This window comes from Papaver somniferum, chromosome 7 (assembly GCF_003573695.1).
Source record: "Papaver somniferum cultivar HN1 chromosome 7, ASM357369v1, whole genome shotgun sequence".
Taxonomy (NCBI): Eukaryota; Viridiplantae; Streptophyta; class Magnoliopsida; order Ranunculales; family Papaveraceae; genus Papaver; species Papaver somniferum.
Genome location: NC_039364.1, coordinates 73,775,888 through 73,799,958, shown reverse-complemented (window position 1 = coordinate 73,799,958; position 24,071 = coordinate 73,775,888). Strand labels below are relative to the sequence as shown.

General features: G+C 37.4%; 1 protein-coding gene across 2 annotated transcripts; it reads right to left on the bottom strand.

Annotated features, from left to right (window-relative positions):
* Positions 1-13,286: 13,286 nt before the first annotated feature.
* LOC113297636 (endoribonuclease Dicer homolog 1) lies at positions 13,287-23,321 on the bottom strand. 2 transcript variants are annotated; one of them, XM_026546171.1, is made up of 21 exons: positions 23,007-23,321; positions 21,714-22,860; positions 21,525-21,638; positions 21,119-21,329; positions 20,344-20,738; positions 20,025-20,256; positions 19,664-19,836; positions 19,453-19,575; positions 19,194-19,354; positions 18,853-19,086; positions 18,598-18,748; positions 18,300-18,482; positions 17,953-18,108; positions 17,770-17,865; positions 17,047-17,672; positions 16,433-16,533; positions 16,088-16,287; positions 14,814-15,737; positions 14,373-14,537; positions 13,907-14,274; positions 13,287-13,736 (listed from the first exon to the last, which is right to left on the bottom strand). In XM_026546171.1, exons 2-21 carry the CDS (start codon positions 22,848-22,850, stop codon positions 13,553-13,555), a joined length of 5,934 nt encoding a protein of 1,977 aa, XP_026401956.1. In that variant the 5' UTR covers positions 22,851-22,860; positions 23,007-23,321; the 3' UTR covers positions 13,287-13,552. The 2 variants fall into 2 exon arrangements, with proteins under 2 accessions (XP_026401956.1, XP_026401957.1); XM_026546172.1 differs by having other exon boundaries at positions 13,288-13,736; positions 21,714-23,321.
* Positions 23,322-24,071: the final 750 nt, after the last annotated feature.

Here is a 24,071-nt window from a genome sequence, read left to right as displayed (position 1 = left end):
GCCTTTATTTGTTGAATCTCCTTTTGCATCTCCTTCAACACTTCAAGAACATCAGAAAACTTCTGAGAATTTGAAGGAACAGCTCTAGGCTTCCTCACATTCCTTCTTTTTCTTTCCAATGTCGAAGCTAACGGAGATTTCTCTTTTTCCTTCATGATTGATGGCTTGACAATCATATTAACATCTTTTCCATCAGAAGACATGATACTTGGAGTATCCATAAACGTATGGGTTTGTGAGAGGAAATCACAATCTCAACAAGTGGTAATTAATATAAAAAAGAAGCTTCAAGAAAGGAAAAAGGAATGTAGGGTTAACCTTTAACAGGTTCCTGCACGCACAATTCTGAACCCTAAAGAGAGTAGAATTGTCGAGAATAATCCTCCTTTATTGATAGACAGGGATTCCAAAAACAAAACTAAGAAAAGAAGAGGGCAACATTTTCCTAAAGCCTGAGAGGTACATAATCTTGTATCTTTTGATCAGGCGCATGAGACAAGATTTACAAATCAACACAATCAAGTTGTGTTGCGGTGAACAACAATTTGTCCACCATTTTCCTCTTGAGAGGAATCCACGGACCTCTGTCTATCAAAATGATTTGACCATAATTTCTTATCTAATGGTCTTGTTTTATCCTTGGAAACTAACTTCTTAGACGAAGATAAAATCCTACATACCTCGGCGATTTTTTGAGCAAGTTTAAGCTTATTTGCTAATTGATTTGCTCTTCGTTGAAGTTTGTTGACATGCCTCAATTGGTGTTTGTACTTGTAATACTTTGAAAGTTCATGACCCTTTAGAGAACAATATGAGCACGTCAATCTTGGATAATATTCAGGCATCTGAGATGTGCAAGCAGCTAGACACATAGTGGAACCTGAAACATTGCATACAGAGTTTCCAAAGAAGGGTTCAATTTTTTCTTCCAGATTGGTTGAGTTTTCTTCTGAAAGAATATCAAGATTGATTTATGTATTGCTACAATCATAAAAATCAATATTTTCACCAAGAAGTGCAACACTTGATTTCTCGTCTTCATTAGAATCATAGTTGTCAGACATTTCATCAAGAGTTGCAGCAAGACCTTTGTTCCCAGTGTATTTTCTACGATTTGGGCACTCGTTTGAAAAATGACCAAATCCCTTACACTTAAAGCACTGAGGCATATCCTCGTCATCAGTTTCATCTGTGTCCCTTTTTTTATGAGGAATACGATTATGAGGTTTGACTGATGCTTTAGGCTTATCTCTGGAGAAACCGTTTACTTATCTTCAACAGAAGATCCCTAAACTGTCTTGTGATCATTGAGACCGATTTTTCAAGATCTTCATCTGATGAATCAGTCTCGGAGTGATCGTCTTCAGAGATATACACTTTTTTACTTTTATCAAGTAATTTTGTGTCTTTTAGTGCTTTGAACGCAACATCCTTAGATTTTGATGAATGTTCGTGATCAAAGATCTTAAGCTTCCCAACCAGTGTATTTCTAGAGATATTATTAAGTTTATTTCCCTCAACGATGGCATGCTTCTTAGAGTCGTATCTAGATGGCAGCGATCTGAGAATTTTCATCACAATGTCCTTTTCAGGAATATACTTACCCAATGCAAAAGGTGCATTAACAATTTCAGACACTTTGTGATTAAACTCATCAAATGAATTTTCATCTTCCATACGAAGGTTTTCCCAATCGGAGTTAAGATTTTGAAGCCTAGCTTCCTTTTCACTGGTATTACCTTCGAATACGGTTTCTAAGATATCTCATGCATCTTTAGACCTAGTGCAATTTGACAAATGGTGCTGAAGATTTGGGGTAATGGCATGTATGATAGCATTCAAACCGTCGTAATTTTGCTTTGTAGCAAGTATCTCAGCAGGGTTGTATTCACCAATGTTCTTGGGAACACTTACATTTCATACTGCCACAACGGGAGCATCTTAGTCATTAACTACATATACCCATGATTGAAAATCACGTGCTTGAAGAAAAGCTCGCATAGGAATTTTCCACCATAAGTAATTCGAACCATCGAAGACTGGTGGTACGTTAATAGAGATAACACCTCTGTCCATAGAGTCAGATCGCTACAAACACAGATTTGTAAGGTCTTTAAACATGTTTGCCTGCTCTGATACTAATTGAAAAAGCGAGGGTCTAACAACCTCACCCAATATTTTGATTAGCAATCTGTATGGACTAACTCCAATATACTTTCTAGATAATCAACTAGACAGTCAGACTTAATCTAGATAGAATTATATCAAAGAGTTAATATCTCAATCTCTCGATTTGATCTTTACTCAAGCAAATGGAAATCTGCGAGTCTTTATCAAATACTAGAGAGATAAACTTGGATGGTACCAAAGACCAATATCCAAGTGTCAATCAATTTAAATCAACAACCAAAGGTTGGATATTCTAATTGATTGATCCTAACGCACAACCTGTGATATTTCAATTATATAACAAAATATAATGCGGAATAGAAATAACACAGACACCAGAAATTTTGTTAACGAGGAAACCGCAAATGCAGAAAAACCCTGGGACCTGGTCCAGATTGAACACCACCTTGTATTAAGCCGCTACAGGCACTAGCCTACTACAAATTAACTTCGGTCTGGACTGTAGTTGAACCCTAATCAATCTCACATTGATTCAAGGTACAGTTGCGCTCCTTACGTCTCTGATCCCAGCAGGATACTACGCACTTGATTCCCTTAGTTGATCTCACCTACAACTAAGAATTGCTACGACCCAAAGTCGAAGACTTTAATAAACAAATTTGTATCACACAGAAAAGTCTACGATAATAGATAAATCTGTCTCCCACGGAAATACCTGCAAGTTTTGTTCCGTCTTTTGATAAATCAAGGTGAACAAGAACCAATTGATAACCTGGACTTATATTCCCGAAGAACATCCTAGTATTATCAATCGCCTCACAATAATCTTAATCGACGCGGCGAAAGAAGATATTGTGGAATCACAAACTATGAGACGAAGATGTTTGTGACTACTTTTATAACTTGCCTATCGTAGATATTAATCTCAAGCCAATCGTTACGATTTTACTCAACACGATAGAATTATCAAGATCAGAGCACACAACTACAAGAAAGTAGTATCGGTCTGGCTTCATAATACCAATGAAGTCTTCAAGTCGTTAACCTACAGGGTATCGAGAAGAAACCTAAGGTTAAAGGAGAATCGACTCTAGATAATACAACTAATATCACACAGGAGGGTGTGGGGATTAGGTTTCCGATTGCTAGAGTTCTCCCTTATATAGTCTTTCAAATCAGGGTTTGCAATCAATGTTAGCTTAGTAACAAATCATTCAATATTCACTGTTAGATGAAAACCTGATTAGATTCAAGGTAATATCATTCAACCGTTGGATCGAAAACTTAGCTTGTTACACAAAAATAAAATGCACGATTTTAGGTTTGTGTAACCGTGCCCAAACATGTACATTTGTTGGTTCAACAATAGTTAACCAAATGGTTAGCCATATGAGCACTTTCATATCAACCATATTCTTCTTCACCATAACTAGTTCAAATGACTCAAATGAACTAGTTAGAGAGTTGTTCAATTGTATAAATCTTATAGAACTATACAAGACACAATTGAAGAAAAAATGATTTGATTCACTTGAATCGATTCATGAACTTTATAGCCACTGTTTGCAAATTTCATTCCTTAGTTAATATAAAATATAAGTCCACAAATAATCGTCTTTAGATATAACCAACTCAAGTACGCGGACTTAAGTTCCCGGAAGGAGTTCACAAACTCCAGCAGATTTTCTCGGGATGAGAACTTCCGCCAGTACGCGGACTGGGTTCGCGGACTGAGTTCACAGCTCTTGTTTTGGTTTTCCTGATCAACAAAGTACGCATACTTTGGTTCAAGTAATAAGGACTTATACATATATGTGTTGCCACACAACGCTTATATCCAACAATGGTTATATAATCTAAACTCCCATTTCAATCATTGAAACATTCTTAGAGGACGTTATATAGTTGTTATTCACAAACCATTTTTCGTCAAAGCCATTTTCAAAGTGATTGAAACATAACATGACTTTCGTCACTAGGTAAAGATGAAATTGGCCAAAGCGAAAGCTTACCAACACATATTTCGAGAAATATATAAGCGAGATAAACTCGGCTCGAAATAGCAAATGTGTATAATAAAAGTTTGTATAGCAAAATGACTTTTGTCTCAAGATAGGAGATAGAGTAGATAGACTTTTGAGTGATAGATAAGTTCAAGTCTCCACATACCTTTTAGTGGATGAATTTCCACCAGTTCCTTGAGTAGTTCTTCGTCTTGTATGATGATTTTCATGGAGTTCTTGAGCTCAACTACACTTTCTATCCTAGTCCGAGACTTAGCTATAGTAGACTAGAAATCAAGACTTATAGTTTTGATCACTAACATTGACAAACATGCTTGAGATAGCAACGCATGCGAGTTCGACCGAGAAGTGCTCTAACAACACTTAACTATCCTAGACCGAGACTTAGTCATAAGTAAACTAGAAATCAAGACATATAATTTTGATCACTAATATTGACAAACATGCTTGAGATAGCAACGCATGCGAGTTCGACCGAGCAATGCTCTAACAACATCATCTCAGATGATGGAAAGTGAATATAACTTGAGAAATAGGTGGTTCAGTCTTCACTTACCTTTTGTTGATGAAGTTCTCCAAAAGCTTCGGTTGATCTTCGCCTTCAAACGGTAGATCGCAATGGTGACTGATTCGTTTCTCAACTACCTCTATCCTAGACCGAGATTTGACTAATTGTAGACTAGAAATCAAGATATATTTTTGACAACAAGTTGAGATAGCAACACTTGTGAGTTCGACCGAGCAATGCTCTAACAATGATGAAAGCAACAGAAAGAAAAAAAATAAAATTTGTATAAGAACGGTGAAAAGACAAAAGGCTGAAGAAGAAAACAAAGGAACAAAAGTAAATGAGAAAACGAGGTAGATATCCTCTTAAATAGAGAAAATATTCTAAGAAAACCAACATATGTGGGTTATAACAGATGAATAAAATGGAGAAATAGGTTACTCAATGACGTAGAGGTACGATGCATAGAAATTTTCGGGATGTGACTAGTCAGAACTGACAGCATGATTTTCTTCCTATCGTAGCCTTGTCCCGATAGGAAGAAAAGAGGCAAACTTTGAGGGATAAATATTCATGGAATACGTGGAGAACATCCGATAACAATAGAGTAAGATAAGGTGTATACAAGAAAGTTATGGAATCATATCACCCACTTGTATGCATCAATCAAGAAATCTACCAAAAAAAAGAAAAGATGACGCATGTAAAAGCAAAATGAAGATGAACGAAGTAGATTAAAAGGAGCGTTGGAAAGCATTTAACGTTGAAATCGTGTGAGCAGCTGTGAGAAGACTTTATATCTAGTTAACGTGTCAAGCTTAGATATGCCATATTGGGTTGGCTAAGCTACATACTCGGGATTGAACCCGAGGTGAACTGCAAAATAATACTCGATAAGCGTGAAGCTTGAGATCATATTTTGGGCTATAAATAGAGGTCATTTACATACGTTTAAGATACGTCAAATTTTGTAAGCAAATATCTTATATTTTAGAGAAATATCAGACATATCTCATAATCAAGAATAGATAAATATCATCTTTGTAACTTCTTAACACATTACTACAAGTCCGCAGATGTAGGTTTCATTAACAAACGAACCACGTAAAAACTCTCGTGTGTCGGTTTATTTTTCTTGTTTGGTTTATGTTGCATTTATCTTATTTAGCATCGTCGTAGATCTTATCTTGTGGGTTGTAGGAATTTAGGCAGTTACACATGCACTTCTCCTTCTCCGGGCCTAGTGATGGACAAAACAGAACGTGTACATTAATTAAATACCCCTAGTTTTGACACCTAACAAATATACCCTTATACAATAATAAATATACCTCTATCATTTAAAAACCTTATCCATTAATAAATAGATTACCATAGTACCCTCACTTATTATTATTTTCATTTTCAAACCTTATCGTTATCCATTAACAATTTTTTTCCTATTTCACAGCCATTACCACCGCCACCATTCCGCCACCACCGCTGCCGCCACCACCACCACTTACTAACTACAACCACCACTAATATTTCACCACCGCCACTAATATTTCACCACCACCACCACTATTATCATTGTTGTCACCGTCGCCGCCGATGTTTCCTCCACCGCCGTTGTTTCCTCCACCACCACCGCCTTCAAAATTTGGCGTCAACAACAGAAGTTGATCCAAAAAATAAAAGTTCAAAAATAACTTTACTAATACATATTCCAGTTCTTTTATTGTGTCAACAATCAAAGTTGATCCCATTAAGTGGGATCAACAATGGAAGTTGATCCACAAAAAATGAGATCCCATCAACATATTTATATAAGTATGTTTCCTGTAAAAAGCAATAAACCGGGAACCTGCAAACTGACATATCCTTAAGAAACACAAAAATAACATTCATAAAAACAAATTAGAATGTATGTCGTCACAAAACATAGCAACTCCAAAACCAAAAAGCATAAAAAAAAAGAAACATCCAACAAGTATGAAACCTAAAAAAGATGCAAAAAAAGCTGTAGTAGATCAACTTCAACACGTCAAGCTCTTTCGTGCTAGATCAATGAATCAAAAATCTCAAATCCAAATGGTTATCCGACAATTACGAAATATAATCTCTGGAACAACCATCTATGGCCTACAACAACCAAAGTTGATACAAAATGACATATACGAATGTGTGAATTTGGCGTGACTCGAACACGCATCATCTGACGTGGAATCAGTCATGCTACCATTGCACCACAAATTCAACATTTTGAAGAATTTACATCTATAAAAATCAAAGCATTTAAACTACATGCATAATTATACTAATCCAAGGAAATGTTGTCAACAACAGTAATTGATCACATAAAAATGGAGTAAACAACAGGAGTTGATCCCATTTATTGGATCAACAACAATAGTTGATCCCATAAAAATGGTATCAACAGTAGGAGTTGATCCCATAAATTATTAATATCATGCATTGTTGGTGATTTCAGTACCTGATACATACATAATCCCCCGTGTAGTAGTTCCCAAATCTGCTCCTAAAGCCAAAATAATTGTAAAATAAGTCAATCTCCATTGTTGATTCCACCATCCCAACAAAAGCTACCACCAACACCTTCACAACCACCACTACCATCATCTCCACTATAACATCATCCATCACCACTTCAAACAATAGGAGTCAGTAGTTAATCCATTAAAAAATGTTGTCAACAACAGGAGTTGATCTCATAAATGGGATCAACAACGGTAGTTGATCCGCTGAAAAAGGCATCAACAACATGAGTTGATACAGTCATTACCTTCAACATTTGATGAAGTAGTATACACCAACTTATCGTTCCAACCTCACCACCGTCACCACCACCAGCAGCACACAGAATCTCCACCAACACCACAACAACCAGAACCACCACTATCTTCATGAGTGATTTTAATTCATCATTCCAACCAGAACCAACACAATCTCCATCATCAATTTCATCGTTCTAACCTGTTTACATCTACATACTACCACCACCAGCAGAAACTTAAACTAGAGAAAAAATATAATCAATTATTGCATGCACAAAGACATCAAACCATTAGGACAAGATTCATCACTTAAAAAATACGTTATCTAAAATGAAAAAAATCGTCTTAAAATCATACCTTTTATTAACATTTGAATGAGAAAAGACTGTCACAAGAGGAGGATTAATCGCACCAAGAACCATCACACCACCACTAATGTTCATCTCACGTAACCCAAGCAATGAAAATACTAATTATACTCTTGTTAGTAAGCTGATCCATTACACTAGAGAGATCACCGGTTTCCAGATCTTCACAACCAAAAGTGGTACATCTTCACTAATATTTTTCTTCCATCACCACCACCACCGCCGCCATACCATCATCAGCAACTAATAAAACAGAGATTGATATCCTCCTTCATTGTCATCACCATCATCGTTAAGTAAAGGAACCACTATTTGACATTCTCCACAACCGCCACCGCCACTATCGTCAACAAATATAACCGAAATTTATGAATCTAATAAGGAAAATCAATTCGACAGATTAACTAGTACATATTTGATATCCTCCACCGCCAACACCACCAACACCATTAATCCCGACGGAAACGAGGTGGAGAAAAACAACGATGACGGAGGTAATGGCTGGAGAGGAGGAGGAAGAGAGATTGAAAATTTTTCAGATTTAAAATTGAAAACGAAACGATGGATTTTCCTTTCTTTAATCGTGTATAGAGAGTATTTGCGGAAATACGAATAAAAGTTATTTCTTTCGAAATGCATAGGGGCATTATTATAACGGGTAGGGGTGTTTGTGTAGACTCGCCAAAATGAATGCTATTTTTATATAATTTCCACAAACAGAAATTATTTAGTTTTGTTGCATTTTTAGTAAAGGTTAGTGTTATAGGTTTGTTCGTATGTCGATAAATTCAGTGGTCGAATTTAGTGTGATCAACAAAATACTATTACAGGTCATTTAATCTAAAGATGGACAAACTATCTGTACAAAAGATTTAGTTCTTCCCATGAGTTGAAGCCACGCGTGATAAATGACATGTGATGTTCGCCATCTGATAAAGTTAAATAAGCTACTCTAGACTTGATGTAGTGTATCGCTAACCAACTTAGCTTCAATACATGTAATCCAGATTATCACTGATCCGGTATCCTGATGATCAAGAAACTAATCATGATTTGTCGCCATGCCTCGAAAGGCAACACAAACAACCAGGTAACATGAACAGGATCCGTGAAAAATAAGAAAGAATGAAGTGAGAAAAATGAGGAAGAATTATAATCGGTGAAACAGTTGCACTAGCATTGGTTAAGAGCACTACATATAATATGCTTCTAAAAAGAAGTATGACCAAGTTTCACTCTTAACTTCTAGATTTTGGCCAGTTACACCCAAGGTTTGAAAAACGGTCGTTTTTTCCGAAAAAACGTCCGTTATAACGCTCACGCCCATATACCGTGCCCGTGAGGTTCACCAACACGCTTACCTAAATAACACCGATAAATAGGGGAAAATGGCGTTATTTAGACCCGTTATAACCGTTTTCACACCTGCGATTACCGTTTTTCTAAAATTAATATTTCAGTTTTTTTCTTCTAAATAACATTTTAACACACGTTTTTTACACCGTATTTTCCGTTTTCATACCGGTTAAACCCGTTTTTAAGGAAAAAAACTTTGAGTTGGAGAAATTCTTATACAATTTTTAATTTCAAACTTACAACTAAAATTTCATAAATAATCATTAAACACTTCAAATTTTATAAACTTACAATAAGTAACCTAGTGACAGTAGTGCTTGAAATTTTAAACTTAGACAAACCAACTTGTACCGACATTTTTTTCCGACTTATTCAAGTATTTTCTGTTTTCTCGACGATTCTCAGTTGATTCCTCCTCCTCTTCCTCCGCCTCATATTGGTTCGCGTAATGCATTTGGCTGTCGTAGTTAACAGTATCGTCATCTTCATAACCATAGTCTTCTTCCTCATTATCATTACGATTATCTACTTCATTATTGATATTAATATTGGAATTATACTCTTCATTAATTCCTCGGGTATCTTCTTCTGGACGATCTTCAGTGTAATGAGAATTGTATATGGGATTTTCATTTTCATGACCTTGTGTATTGTCTCCAAATGTTAGGTTACCAAAGTCATAAACAAAGTTACTCACTGGCAACCTTTGATATGAGATTTCAACTTCTGGATCATGTCATTCGTATGGTGGAGGGAGAGGCTCTGGATTATTAGTTGCTTCCTCTTCCAATTCATTTAACCAATGTTCTTCCTGAGGTAAAACTGGTGTTTCATCATCCCCTGCTATCCAATCAAGCATATTTTCATCTGTCAGCAGGCTATGAACATCGTGGACATCGATGTTATGTCGCTTTGCTTTACCTTGAACTCTTTGCTGCTCCAATCTTAAATTGTACTGAACATATACCAAATCGTTTATTCTTGACGAAACTAAACGGTTGCGTAGTTTGGTGTGAATTCTTTCAAACACACTCCAATTCCTCTCGGATCCAGACGATGTGTTTGTCTGGCTTAGTATCTTTACCTCGATCCTCTGGAGTGATGGAAACTGAGCACCGTATGACAACCACCAGCTTACAGGATCACCTTGCAGAGCAGCCAATCTTGCAGATGGTGATGCAAATTGGCCTTGCATCATTTGCATTCTTCCCGCCTAAAAATATCAAAAACCGTGAATAGAAATTCATATAATTACGAAATTAATTGTTAATAAAAATTCACACCTCTAGCATGCATGTCGCTTGTTCTTGAGGGATACTAATCATTTTTGATATAACTTCACTGAGACAAATTTGGGGCTGAGAAATTTCATTGTTGATGAGATTGGCTGCTGGGTTGTAGATATAATATGGATTCAGAAAATGCGCTACAGCATGAAGAGGAGAACTCAACTGATCTTTCCATCGTCGGTTAATCACACCTACAATAGAATTATTTCGAGTTTTACCCAAACCCATTTCTATAGTTTCCACACATGTAGCAAGTGCATGAAACAAATAACCCATGGTAGGTTTATCTGAATCCAAGAAACGGATCATTTTCAATAAAGGACCAACCATCATGCATGCATTTTGGCATGTGTGCCAAAACATCTCATTCAAAATAATGTTTTTCACATCTTTAGCCGTACGAGTTTTTCCTTCTGGCGAGTTCACAAATTCTTAGTCTACAAAGGGGAACTTTTCAGTATCTTCCAACATTAAATCCAACACATGAGATGCACAAAGTACCCAAAAAAATGTACCATACTCTATGGCCAATCTCATACCTATTAAAACAAAATGAGAAATGAATTAATAATATATAAAAATAAACAACTGTAATTAAATTAAGTTGTAATAGTTACCTGCGGCTTTGAATTGGGATCCTTGATCAGTTACTATTTGAACAATATTTGTCGGACCAATATCTTCTATAACCGGTCTGAACAAACTCATCAAATACTATGCTGTCAACCGATTATGCTCGATGTCAACGCTTTTCAAAAATGATGTCCCATGGCCACTGTAAACTAAGAAGTTTACAATCGTATGGTTATTTTTGTTTTTCCAACCATCTGACATGAGTGTACACCCATACTCTCTCCAATAATTTTGTTGGACCGACACCACATCCTTCTGAATCCTTTGTTTTTCCTGCCCTAATAATGGGTTCGACAACTTATAGGAAGACGGAGCTCTGTATGATTTTCCGAAATTTGCAACTGCATTGAATGCCTCGTGGTACTGAGTTGAGTTGGCCACATTGAAGGGAATATCATTAGCATAGAAAAAACGTCCAACAGAAGAATCAACTTTTTCCCGGCATATTTTACTTCTCCCAAAATTCGCCATGCTAGGTGAGAATCCCTATTAGTATTATATTGTCCTCCCATATCTACAGACATCCTAGGTGCTTGGTGTGGTGTACGCATTGAAGAACTAGGTATGTCCATAGAGGCCTGTGGACGCTGTGATGTACCTTCTCCGGCATTAGTATTCTTACTTTTTCGTCCAAAAAGGTTCTTCAACTTCGATAACCCTCCCATTTTCTTTTGTGTTACCGGCGCTTGTTCTTCTTCATCTATATCATGCACAGGGTTCCACGGTTCATTTTCATACATATCTTGAATTTCTGTATCTTCATATTCAGTTTCTGGTACTCGTTGCTGTTATTTTTGTTTCTGTCTTGCACCCATACTTTTGCTAAATTTTTAATCTCAGGTGGCACATGCATGCAGGGAGTAATTGTACCTCTTTGTTGTGCCAAATGCATTTTGAAACGCGAAATTCCCGCAGACACTTCTTTTTCACAAAAATTACACTTCAACTTTTTACCATCACTCATTACAGTACAATATGCATGAAAAACATCTCGTTTTGCAGATGTTGATCCTTCCATTATATTCTGTAAGTAGGAAATTTCACATAGCAATAAGTGACATATATCAATTCATCATGCCATTTTTTTTATAAAGAAACAATGATTTTTTACGTGCCAACTGATTCAAGTTGATGGACTATTTAATTATGAATATTAACATTTATTAAAACATTTCTTAAATAAATGATAATAAAATGAACAAAAAATCTATATTTCTTAAAACATTTCTTAGATAAAAATGAAACATTTATTAAGTAAATATACGTTAATAGAATGAAACATTTCTTCACTTAACATTTCTTAAATATTTCTCAAACATCATGAAAGAAAAAAACGATAATAAATAAATTAATAACGTATTAATAAATTATATCTCTAATTGAATGAAAAATCTACAAAAAATAATTAATATTACCTCTTAAACTTGTATTTGAGAAATTCAAAATGTAAAGCATTCCTTTGAGCAAGAAGCAGAGAACCAGAGGTATTGATTTCATTTCAATTCTCTTCTTGTCCTTTTAAAGCATTCCTTTGGGCAAGAAGACATAATAGCTAGCAAATCGAAATATTCTTGAAACATTTGGAATCTCGTTGCATGCATATATAAGCACAGGCTAGCTATGTCTTTGATCATGAAACCAACTACTCTTTTTACTTTTTTTTTTTGTTTTATTTCTTGAACTTTTGAGTCTGAACTCTAAAGTACAGACCACATGTAGCATATACTGTACACACCTCCAAATGCAAAAGAAAAAGATAAATCGACTCCCTGACTTCCCTCTCTCACTCTCTTTTTCTCTAGCTAGTCTCTGACTCTCTTCCTGTTGCATTCCTTGTTGGTTAGTCTTGTAGCAAGTAGCTAAGAGCCTAGGGGTATTATTTGACAACAAAGTTTTGACTGTTTTTGAATCCGAATATGCATTATTGAAATATTGGGGAATGCATTGAACTATTCGAGTGACAACTTGAACATATCAAGTGGATAGTGATAGTATGCGTGTATAAATATTGTCGGTAGACGATAACTACAATGCATTGTTATAAGTCATAGACTTAGGGTTGTGAATTTTACTAGATATCCATAAATTTGTATGTTAAAAACCCATAAACAAATAAATACAAAATCAAATAAATAAATTAAACCAAAAAAAATGAAAAAACGTAGTAACAACGTTATTTAGACCCGTTGTAACCGTTTTCACAGCTGTAATTACCGTTACATAGGAAATTCAGATCACAAATTATTTATTTTTCTTATTTAACCGTTATCACACCCGTTATTTTAAAAAAAAACGCGTTTTATTCCTATATAACGCGTTTTTGACCCAAAACGTGCTCACACCCGTCAAAACACGTTATAACGGTCACGCCTAGTACCTGTGACCTGGGCCGTGACCCGTTTTTCGAACCTTGGTTACACCAATGAATTCTCGATGCATAAATCCTAATAGCACCTGTTGAAATTGTTCATGGATTTGGATACAACTTGTTTAAAAGCTCCAAGAGAAGAATCGCAGCAGAGTCCTTGGCCTTTTTCACACTTGGCATTGGCTCCCCAATGCAATCATCTGTCCATCCCTTATCAGTAGTATTCACACGTACGGAGTACGTGAATTTCTTCGCGTGTGCAGGGCCACCCTCATCAACACACCTAGAGAAATGACATCAAGGAAGTTAGTAGATAGATGCGGTAATAAAATCTGAATACTAGAATCTTTCTGCCCAGCATTTAAAGAAGGCCAAGAGGACAAACAGTCTTCAAGTTCAAAGCTGGTTAGGCCATAGCTCATCCATAGTTCAAATACAAACAAGAAAAATTACCGGTATTGAGGCATTGGCCATTGCCTCCGTAAGCATATATCATTAAGAGTCTGTCTAGTAAATGCTGGATTGCCATTCTTCTTCTTCCCATTCTCACCCTTCTCCTTTTCTTCGATCTCTTGCTTTTCTTTTAGAACAACAAGTGCATTCCTTGCAGCTAATTTTTGAGCCATTTTCTTTTGTGGGTTTTGAGCAATCCCAATCTGTACACCATCGATATACACCTCAACAGTAGCCAAATTTCCACTCCGAGTAGCTTTATATTCAAGGCCTTCAGCTTGTTGTTGGCAACGCTCTTGGAGTTCCCTAACCGGATGCATTGGAAGTGTTTCTGGGGTCACCATTGGATGCATCAAAGGTTGGAACACCTATAAAATCAGCACGAGAATTAGGTTTAAAGGTAATTCAGTGGCACAAATACCCCCATGCCATCTTTAAATTGAACTACCTAAGTAACACAAATTACCTTCCACACAACAGAGGTATCTCGTCCACTGTCTAGAAAAATAGCACCAGCTATGGATTCAAAGATGTCTCCGAGAACTTTGGGAGCTTTGCAATCTCCTACACCGAAGGAGTTGAACCCTGGCTTCAACAATTCATCTTTAACATCTCTCAGAAAGTCCCGAATCTGAATAAATCAAAAAGAAGAAAGAAAAGCTGCTGAGAAATAGCAAGGTTTCCAGGCACATGGACAAGGATTAATAAGAGAGGCAAACAGACACGTAAATGACTTTTATCATTCACATAGTCCAAGAAGACCCCACCATACCACTGGTGGGAACCTAAAAGGTCATTCCTACAAAAGACTGTCTCCTCAATGTCTTTAGTCCCATGCCCAACTGGTTAAGACGGATAAAAAGCCAATAAAAAAATGGAATTGCAATTAGTTGCGAGGAATATGAACCTGAGCTTCAAGGGCACTTGACCCATGTCGGAGGTGCAAATGAAGCTTGTGCTTAACAACAACGCGTGCAAAATTCTCATTGTTTACAGCAGCAGCTCTTAAGTCTGTCAAACGCCCTGGGGGTAGATCGGTGTACGTAAAAAACAAGTGCCTTGTAATTAGATGATCCAAGACAGCATCACCAACAAATTCCAGACGTTGATAACAAGAAACCCCGGCTGAAGGCCGTGAAGCATGAGTAATGGCTTCCAATAACAGGCTCTTATCGTGGAACTTAATATTCAATGAACTTTCTAAAGCATCAAAGTTGACACTTTTCAGAACACTATCTGGAACACTACACGGCTTTTTAACAGCATCCACCTCCTCAGGGTCAAATTCCACCTCTATCCCAATCCAACTCATAAGATGGTGTGCAGCATTCTTCCCACCTTCAACATAATATACCCCAATCAGGGATTCGACAACATCTGCCAGCGTTTTGCTAGAGAGGACCCTGTAACAGCTAGAGTCACTCTCAACCTCAACCTCACCATCTTCCATATCATCATCCTCATATCCGTTGTTATCTAGGGCAACCTTATGTGGATCAGAAGAGTTGCTCTCGGGTTCAAATAAGGAAGACTCGGTGTCCTTCGTATCCTCATCAAATACAGGAAGAACGCCAGGGGCAGACCATCTAGATGGAGCAAATCGATCAGCTTGGATAAATGACTGAAGACCTTTATTCAGAGCACACTGATAAAGTACCATGTTGCTAACCATCTGTTGCCTCATTCTTGTAAGCTGGCCCTCGTGTTTTTGTGGATATTTTAGGAATAGAAATCTGCTTACAATCCATTTCAAGTAAGCATCTCCAAGTAACTCAGCTCTTTCATAACAGAATGTCTCCTGACACGACGCAGCAGTCAATGCTTCCAAGATCTGATTACGAAGAAGCATGCATCAATAAAATGACGTAACATAATCTAACATGGTTAAGCAAGTAATTTTTAAGTTTAACTGGATCAATCATAAAATCTATATGATCTTCTCAGTAACAGGTCTCTAATAATGTGATCCTTGTGAGGATGATCCAAATAATGACAGTATTGATAATTGGAGCTCAACAAGATAGTGGAGTTAGAGAGGCGGTGCATTTTATGCAGGTGCTAAACATCAGATCAATGAAGGAGCACAAGCTTTAGTGTGTGTAACAAGAGATAGATTTGGCACAAAAATACATCTTCTGTGAGATATCCACAGCAGCGATTCGAACCAATGAAAATTCATACCTTGGAACCAGCAATTGGATAGTTAATACTATCCCTCAGCTGAACTGCAAGAAGCATACTTTCAACTCTCCTCATAATTGAAGGCAACCTTTGGGCTCCTCGTACAAGTGACCCAGGAAGTGGATGTACAAAACACAGCTCCGGGGGGAGGAAAACATAGTATGTTTTGTTAAGATTTTCATCCGACTCATCTTCATGCGCTACAAAATATTAAAATAAAATAAAAAGTATAAGGTTGTAATACAAACATCCCTACCTTCATGGTAAGAAAGACAGCAAAGAAGGAAAGAAAAAAAAAATGACGTAAACAGCCACACTTCAAAAGTTATTATAGAAATGGGTTACCTTCAGAATGTTCGAATCGGGGAGAGAGAAGATTCTTGCAATACGAAACACCTCGTCCTCTAATAAGAGGTTGTTTTTTGTAAATCAAATCCACACCATATCTGTAAGTAAAATAGCAGAATGGATAACCAAGATGCACCTTTCTGTTGCACATTAAAGAAAAATAGCTTTCAAGATCAACCCAAAGAAGTTGTAGCTACTGTCACTCGAAGATTGGTTGAGTCACTAACAAATTTCACAAATGACAGTAGTTAACAACTTCTCCTACAGACTTCAATCAGCTATAATTCTTCTTCATGTACAACATTCCAGGTACAACATGGTTATCCACTCCTTGCATTAAAGAAACGATAAACATCAGAAAACTGGCTATCACAAAATCAGCAAATGAGACTCAATGAGCACAATTTTGATGGGAGAGGTTGCACGGCGCCCCCAATGTGCATGGTGTCAGATTAAGTCTCGTGTGATGAGATTAATAGAAAAGATGCACCTGGGGGCCCAGTACAGCTTGCACCTTCAAAACAATGTTTCGACTTGCTGGCATCATAAGCTTAATAAAACATGACTAATATAGTAGAGTTGGCACTTTGCAAGGAAAATCTAAATCATACTTTTGCCTGTAGTAATCAGCATATGAACTATATTCAAGAGGGCCTAAGTAGCCCTCTTTCCTCGGAAAGGAGTTTTCTGCATTCATGTCATAGCGCACAGAATCCACATAAAATCGTTTTCCAGAGTGAGCTGCAGTCACAATACTCCCAACAAGACTTTCCGCATTAATGCACGAATCAGCCATAAATATCTTGCCTTGGCCCAAAATTTCACTATGGTTCTCAGTGGCAACCCGATTAGGAAGCAAACCAGAAGCTTTCACAACGTCAAATTGAGCAATGGCCCCACGGATACCATACGTAGGATGAGACTTCTGTCCAAATGCCATGTCATGACGTAATTTTCCATATCCATACTCCCTCCGATCTCCACCAAGTGTACGCTCATTTGTGCCAAGATAAACATCAGGACGAGCCCTCTGAAGAGGATTTTCCCAAGCATCTGTCCCTACTATTGTTTCAACTAGACCCCAATCAATTCCTTCCGAAGGATCAATACACTTCTCACTAATGACAGGGACAAATAAATATGCCTTTGTGGAGTCCCACGGAGTGCTTGAAGGTTCAACATCCACATCCAGCACAATACTCACAAGTCTAACGTGAAAGCTCTTCAACAAAACCAGCTGCACGACAAAAAAGGGAGAAAAAAGCTATAACATGAGGTAGTCTACAGAAGCATAGAAGTGCTGAATATCATTAGAGAAATTAACAGTTCAAGACCTGATTTACTGTGATATCAATAGATCCCTGGAATACAAGAGATGCCTTTGTTATCATGGTTTTAGCTACAAAGAGGTCCATCGACATTGATAAAACCTACAAAAAACAACAATTACTTGGATATACAATGATAAATATAACTGTCAATATCAGGGATGATATGAAAGAAGTTAAACCCAGTACCTCCGCGTCCAGCTTACTGCCAAAAAGTACTGCAAAATCTGATACTTGGGTTAAGAAAGGGTCTTTTGAAGCGCCGACGTCCACAAGTTTTACAGCATACATGTGCAGATTAACCATCTTCTGGCAAGTATCTTTACTTGATAAAATCCATTCTCCCTAAACACCCACAGAAATTCATGTTAGAGAGAACCATATAAACAATGAATGGAGAAATTGCTAGAGATCTGTAACTGGAGGCAGCTGTACTGATTCATTATTGCATTCGCCATATAATGAATGATACCAGCCATGCAATTAGTTTTGATTCTCATTCTTCCCGAAATACAAATAATATTGCAGTAACTTACCCGCAAAATTTCAGCAACCCCTTCAGGATAGAATTCTCTGTGCCTTGCGGTTCCAGGAAGCGGATCTCCTACTGCATTCTCGTCAAGCTTCTCTCCTTCTTCCCCACTTCCCTTGTCTGGCAAGAGCATGTCCGTAAATGCACCCATTTCATGAAGCTTCTTGCAAGCAGCCAAACAAACAGCCTGCAAATATAATGGATAACATAAATGAGTGATCTTAATGGATATTGGAGGGTATAGGATGTGATTAGCGTAAACAAGACTTCTAGCAACTTCATAACCAAAAACATAGGCATGCCTGCTGAGCAAGGCGCATTGAAGAGCAAATGGGACCCTCAAGCTTTTCAAATGGTGCATTACAAGGAAGTTGAAGCTTGCATGAATATTCAACCGAACCTCCTTGGTGCTGATGCCGTTCCATAATGAACTCAGGACGCAGTATAGAATACCTGGATCAGAAATAACCAGGAAAATGACGTTCCAACTTGAAAGAAAATAATGCTATTAAACCCTAGTGCAAAAAACAATCAATACAGAGCAACAGAACTCAGACCTGTCACTAGGAAGCTGAGAGCAGTAAAAGTGAACGAGACCAACAGCAGAATTTAGACTCACAACAGCTCCAGTTGATTCGACCTGGTATACTGAACCCGGCGTTGTGTCTACAGTAGTTAGTTTAGAAGTACCCTTGAGATGACTAAGGTCAGTTCTTTCAATTGCTTCCTTCCGTAGGGTTTCCTCACTATTTCGAGCATTTCTTAAGAATGTTTGATGCGACAAATTTCCTCTGGAAAAGAAAACCAATTTAAATGCTTAGAAATTTTCACATCATTCAAATCAATGCAAATGGCTAAACAAGGTATAGGAAAAAAGAAAAAAAAAATGCCTTTTCACCTCTCAGCCATCAAGATGTAATCAGACCCAGGCTTCCTTGCACGACCTCTAGACTGAATATAAGCCAATACAGTTTTTGCAAGGTCAAAACGAATGACAACATTGCATTGCCGAATATCCAACCCTTCCTCTGCAACACTAGTAGCTACTAATAGTGTAACCTGCAAACCGTAGAAAAAATAAGCTTCCAGCATAGAAGAACCACCTAAGAGTACAACTTTCCAATATGAAATAAATGATATCTAGCTTTCGAACATACTCGGCCGTCACGGAACTTAGCTATTGTGTCCTGCATTTGGGATGTGCGCATTTCCTGACTATTGTTGTGCCCAATCAAACTAGCACATTTGATAAAACTTAGAGATGGGAGCTCGGCAAAGACCTGCAAAATAGGCAAAGATTATATAACAACTTACTTGTAAAGACCTGAAGAAATGAACATAATCAAAAGACAGGAATTTAAATTGAACCTTTGGAAGAACTAAGGCGGACACTACTCGCTCCACAAAGACTATTGCACGAAAGTCCTCTGTGTGTTGGTACTTGAGAAGTATTTTAACCAACGACTGAACTTTGGGAGTAACCTTTCCATCAGCTACAGCGGCTCCAATTATAACATCCACATGCTCTCCACCAGAGACAGCTGAAGAACACAAATGCATTCAAAAAAAAAAATAGAATTAATTTGAAGAAGAAAAAAAATCAGTCACATAATGGAAGTTATGTTTCTCGAGGTGGCCACTAACTACGGGAAAAAAGATCGGCTGCAAACAATTTTGAATTGCTAAAAGACTAAGTTTCAGGCACGGCAAGACAACCAACAGAACTTACCGTGACTATCAGGAAGTTCTCCCTCTTCAACATCATCAAGGTTATCGTCACATTTAACATCATCGCTTTCCATATCTGATGTTTTTGCCTCTTCATCAGAGACAGCTCCTTCAGACAATTGGCATTGTAAGAGTGTCAGAACTTTACTCAGGTACGATTCTTGAAACTTAACATCAAGCTGGTAATTTGCCCTTTCATCATTCTGCAAGGCTGTCAAAAATGCAAGAGCAACCTATAGAAAGCATAAGCCAGCATAAGTGGTTGAGATTAAAAATTAGAAAGTATATGAATATACAGTTGTGAATTATCCATGTAATACCTTATAAGCACACCACTGCCCTAGCTCACCCAGAGCATAATTAATAGCTCTCAACTTTTGAATTAAGTTAGCAGCACCATCACTTTCTGTTCTTTCAGATAGTCCATACACAAGGCGTAACTCATCTTTAGATCCGGCATCTCTAGCACCCATAAATTGCCACTTACTTCTTCTGGAACTCATATGCGCTGCCTCCTCGACTTCTACTTCAAGTTTTTTAATTTTTTCATGAAGTGACCACAAGCTTGCTGCTTTGTCATACTCAACAATAACTTCCAAGGGCATTGGAACGTGCTTCTCCAACTCCTTTCGGTCTTTTATTGTACAAACAATTGCATCTAGTTTGCTCTCAAGATTCCTGATTTTTATTGCACAATCTTCCTGGCTAGAAACACCTAATTAAAACTGAATATTAGGTACTTACTGCTGAAACTGATAACAAAATGTTATATCTAGAAAAAATATCTAAAAACATATAGGTATCATACAGATAACAGATTCTTAGTAAGATAGAAGTTGTACAACGCGTGTATAAGAATAACACCAGTATCTTCTTTTTCCTCTCGCTTAGCCACTAGATGTATATATACAATGATCACGCTTTACCTCACTTAATTGCATTATAAACAAGTTAACAAATTTCAGAACTTTGTAGAGTAAGCCTCTCAAACCTAACCTTTATGTACCCTATGTATATGTCTAGATGTCCTCCATATAATATAAGTCATACGACGAGATTAGAAATTAAAACCTAGTACAGACGAGTCACACATACCCTTCAAATTTACAGGTGACGCCGTCATCCCAAAAACAGACGGCCGCTTCTCTTTAGGGGTTCTATGATAAAACTCAGACATCACTAATGAATATGGATGTTTCTTGACAGCATGATGACATTCATCAAGAATGAGGAGGTTGATGGTTTCCATTTTTATTATGCTGTGCCTGAGAATGTTCAACAGAATTTGAGCCGTCATTACAAGCACCTGCAGTGGAAGTAAGCAGTCAGAATTATAGCACATCTTAAGAAGGTAGTGGATCAACAGCAGGAGTGAAGCTCCGGTAACTTAAGAGACCTTGAAGCCATGAATGAGAAAAAATATATACTAGAACAGTAGAAGCATTGAAAAAAGAAAAACTTGGAAACGTATTCATTAGTACAACTAAAAATTGTATATTGCCTGATTTGATTCAAATTCACGCTGCCATCTACGAGCATCCCAAAAATCTTGACCCATCTCACCACAGTAATGTCCTACTTTGTAGCCAGTACTCTCCCTAATAACTTCAGCTTGCTGAAAAAGGAAGACTCAACAAAATTAGATTGAAGTAAGCAAAAACTCGACTAAATCCCTGGCAGGATAGGTTACCTGATAAACAAGGGGGACTTTGGGCACCAAAAAAATTGCCAGAATTTTTTTATTTTCCTTCATCATGTCCTTGCAAAGACTCTTAATAAGAAGAACGGCAATGAGTGTTTTACCAGTTCCTGTTTCAAGAAAAGCTATTGTATTTTTCTTCTTCGCCTGGTCAAGCACATCCAACTGATACTTCCTAGCCAATTCCTCAACTGGTTTTTCTCTCTTCTCCTCGGGTTTCTTCTCAATGTTCTCACACTTTTCAAGGTTTTGTTTCTTGACTCTCTTCGCCTCTCGCTCATGTTCGTACTCCCACGAACCAGAATGAAAAACAACCTTACCCGTTTGATCCCTTTCCCAGTAACCTTTTCTAGCCCTATCCCTATCTCTATCACTATCTCTGCGATCTGGATCCCTACCACCCTTCCTATCACTGCTATAGCTATAGTGGTCTCTTCTACTGCTTCGGTCTCTATCCCTGTCCCGGCCTCTATCCCTATCCATGTCCGTCCTCTCATAATCCCGATGCCTCTTCTTGCTCAATCTTTCGTTAGAGCGATCATGGCGACTGCAGTCACTAAGTCGAGCTCTTTTGCCATGTCTATCAACAGGTTCGACATGTCTCGCTCTCCTAACCTCCCTGTCACCTCTTTCATGTTTACTATGAGATGTTTCCTTGCCATGGACCTCAGCTTTAGATGATTTCGATATTTCCTTGCCATGGACCTCAGTTTGAGATGATTTTTTCTCACCACCACTAATAATCAGACAAAACCCATCACTTTTGAGTTCAGTTTTTGCCAATTTTTCCTTTTGCGCTTCTCCGTTCACTTCCGCTGATTGAATTATTCTTCCATCAGTCACCATATTCTCAGACTCAACACCGGTTGCAACAATTTCATTTTCCGAAAAACCAGCACCGTTCTTAATACTCTCCAGTATCCGATCAATTCCACCGAAAAAATCAACACCTTGATGTGCAGTGTCATCAATTACTACTTGGGTGGGAACAACAGGATCAAAATCAACAATATCATTAATCAGATCGCAAGGTATATCCTCACAAGCATCTAACCAATAAGAAGCATCGTCAGCTGAACGATTACCATTACCAATCCCATTATTTCCAGGAACCCTATTTTCATCCATCTCAGATAGACTAAAAAACAACACAGATAAAACCCAGAACACAGAATCAAAAATTGAATTCAATTATATGAACACCTAAATACCTAAACAGTTATAGTAGACTAAAACATATAATCTAATAAGGCTAAAAGCAAAACTACGCGAAAAATTTATTACGAGTTAGGGTTATGGTTGCGTTGTGTGAATTATAAAAGAGAGAGAGAGGAAGAATTGCAGAGAGCGAGGATAGACCGTACAAAGCACGCCAATGTTGTGAAGTGGGAGTAGTTGTCGATGATGATGGTAGTGAGTGCTTTGATATTCGAAGATTCCGACGGTCTATCAACGCGAACTCTGTTTCTTTTTCTTATCTCTTCTATACCGCCCTTTTCCTTTTCTGAAACTTTGAGACAAAAACTACCGACTTCGTTCTCTCGTTCGCTGGGTTTTAACTCGTTCGCCTAGGTTTACAGAGTTTTGACTACTCAACTCTTTTCGTGAATGAAATCTTTTTAAAGTTAAAGTTTTCAGAGAGAAAATAAGGAAAGATTTTCTCGTAATTAAATTAAACTGAATTTGTGTCCTTGCTACCATTTCTTTCTTTTAACTTGGTATGACGATGCATTTTTGAGTTGGTGTGCGCAGGGCTTTGTCCCGGCCCGTGATGATACATTTTTGATTTGGTGTTGTAGGACGAATACATGAAATAAGCGGAGAAAAGATAGGAAATATGTGTGGATTTTATTTATTTATCTTTTTTATTTTCGCAGATAATATGTGTGAAATATGTGGGTTTTTTTTCTTCTTTTTGTATGTAGTAATTTGGAGAGAAAAAAAGTCCTAATATGGAAGGTACTCGACTTCCGAATTGAATTTAGACATCATAAAATTCTATGCACAGTAAGTTAAGTTTTCTTTTAAAAAAAAATTTAAAAAGAAAAAATAATTGTAATTTTTAAACCAATCATACGTTGCCAAGTGCCTCTACCAAAACTTTCGTTTCACAAAAGTCATAAAAGGCTTATTTCGGCCAATAGGAAGCGAGGGTTTCCTCACCATTCAACGTGAGAACTTTATTTGTCTATCTGTCTAGGCCTTTAAATCTTTAGATTCCTTTATATTCCCTATGTTTCTAAAAAATAGGCTTGTTTCCTTATTTGGATGTTTCAAAAAATTAGGCTTGTTTCCTTATTTGGAAAGTCGAATGTTATTAGTTTACTAATTTGCCCATGGGGGACCACT

What these genes read in the sequence shown, in the direction of transcription:
- LOC113297636 (XM_026546171.1), bottom strand. Translation starts at nt 22,850, where the DNA reads ATGGATGAAAATAGGGTTCCTGGAAATAATGGGATTGGTAATGGTAAT. An exon ending in CAAGTGCCCTTGAAGCTCAG is followed by an intron (nt 14,538 to 14,813) that starts GTTCATATTCCT and finishes TGATTTATTCAG; the next exon opens with ATTCGGGACTTTCTGAGAGA. An exon ending in TGGCCAATGCCTCAATACCG is followed by an intron (nt 13,737 to 13,906) that starts GTAATTTTTCTT and finishes TCATTTCTCTAG; the next exon opens with GTGTGTTGATGAGGGTGGCC.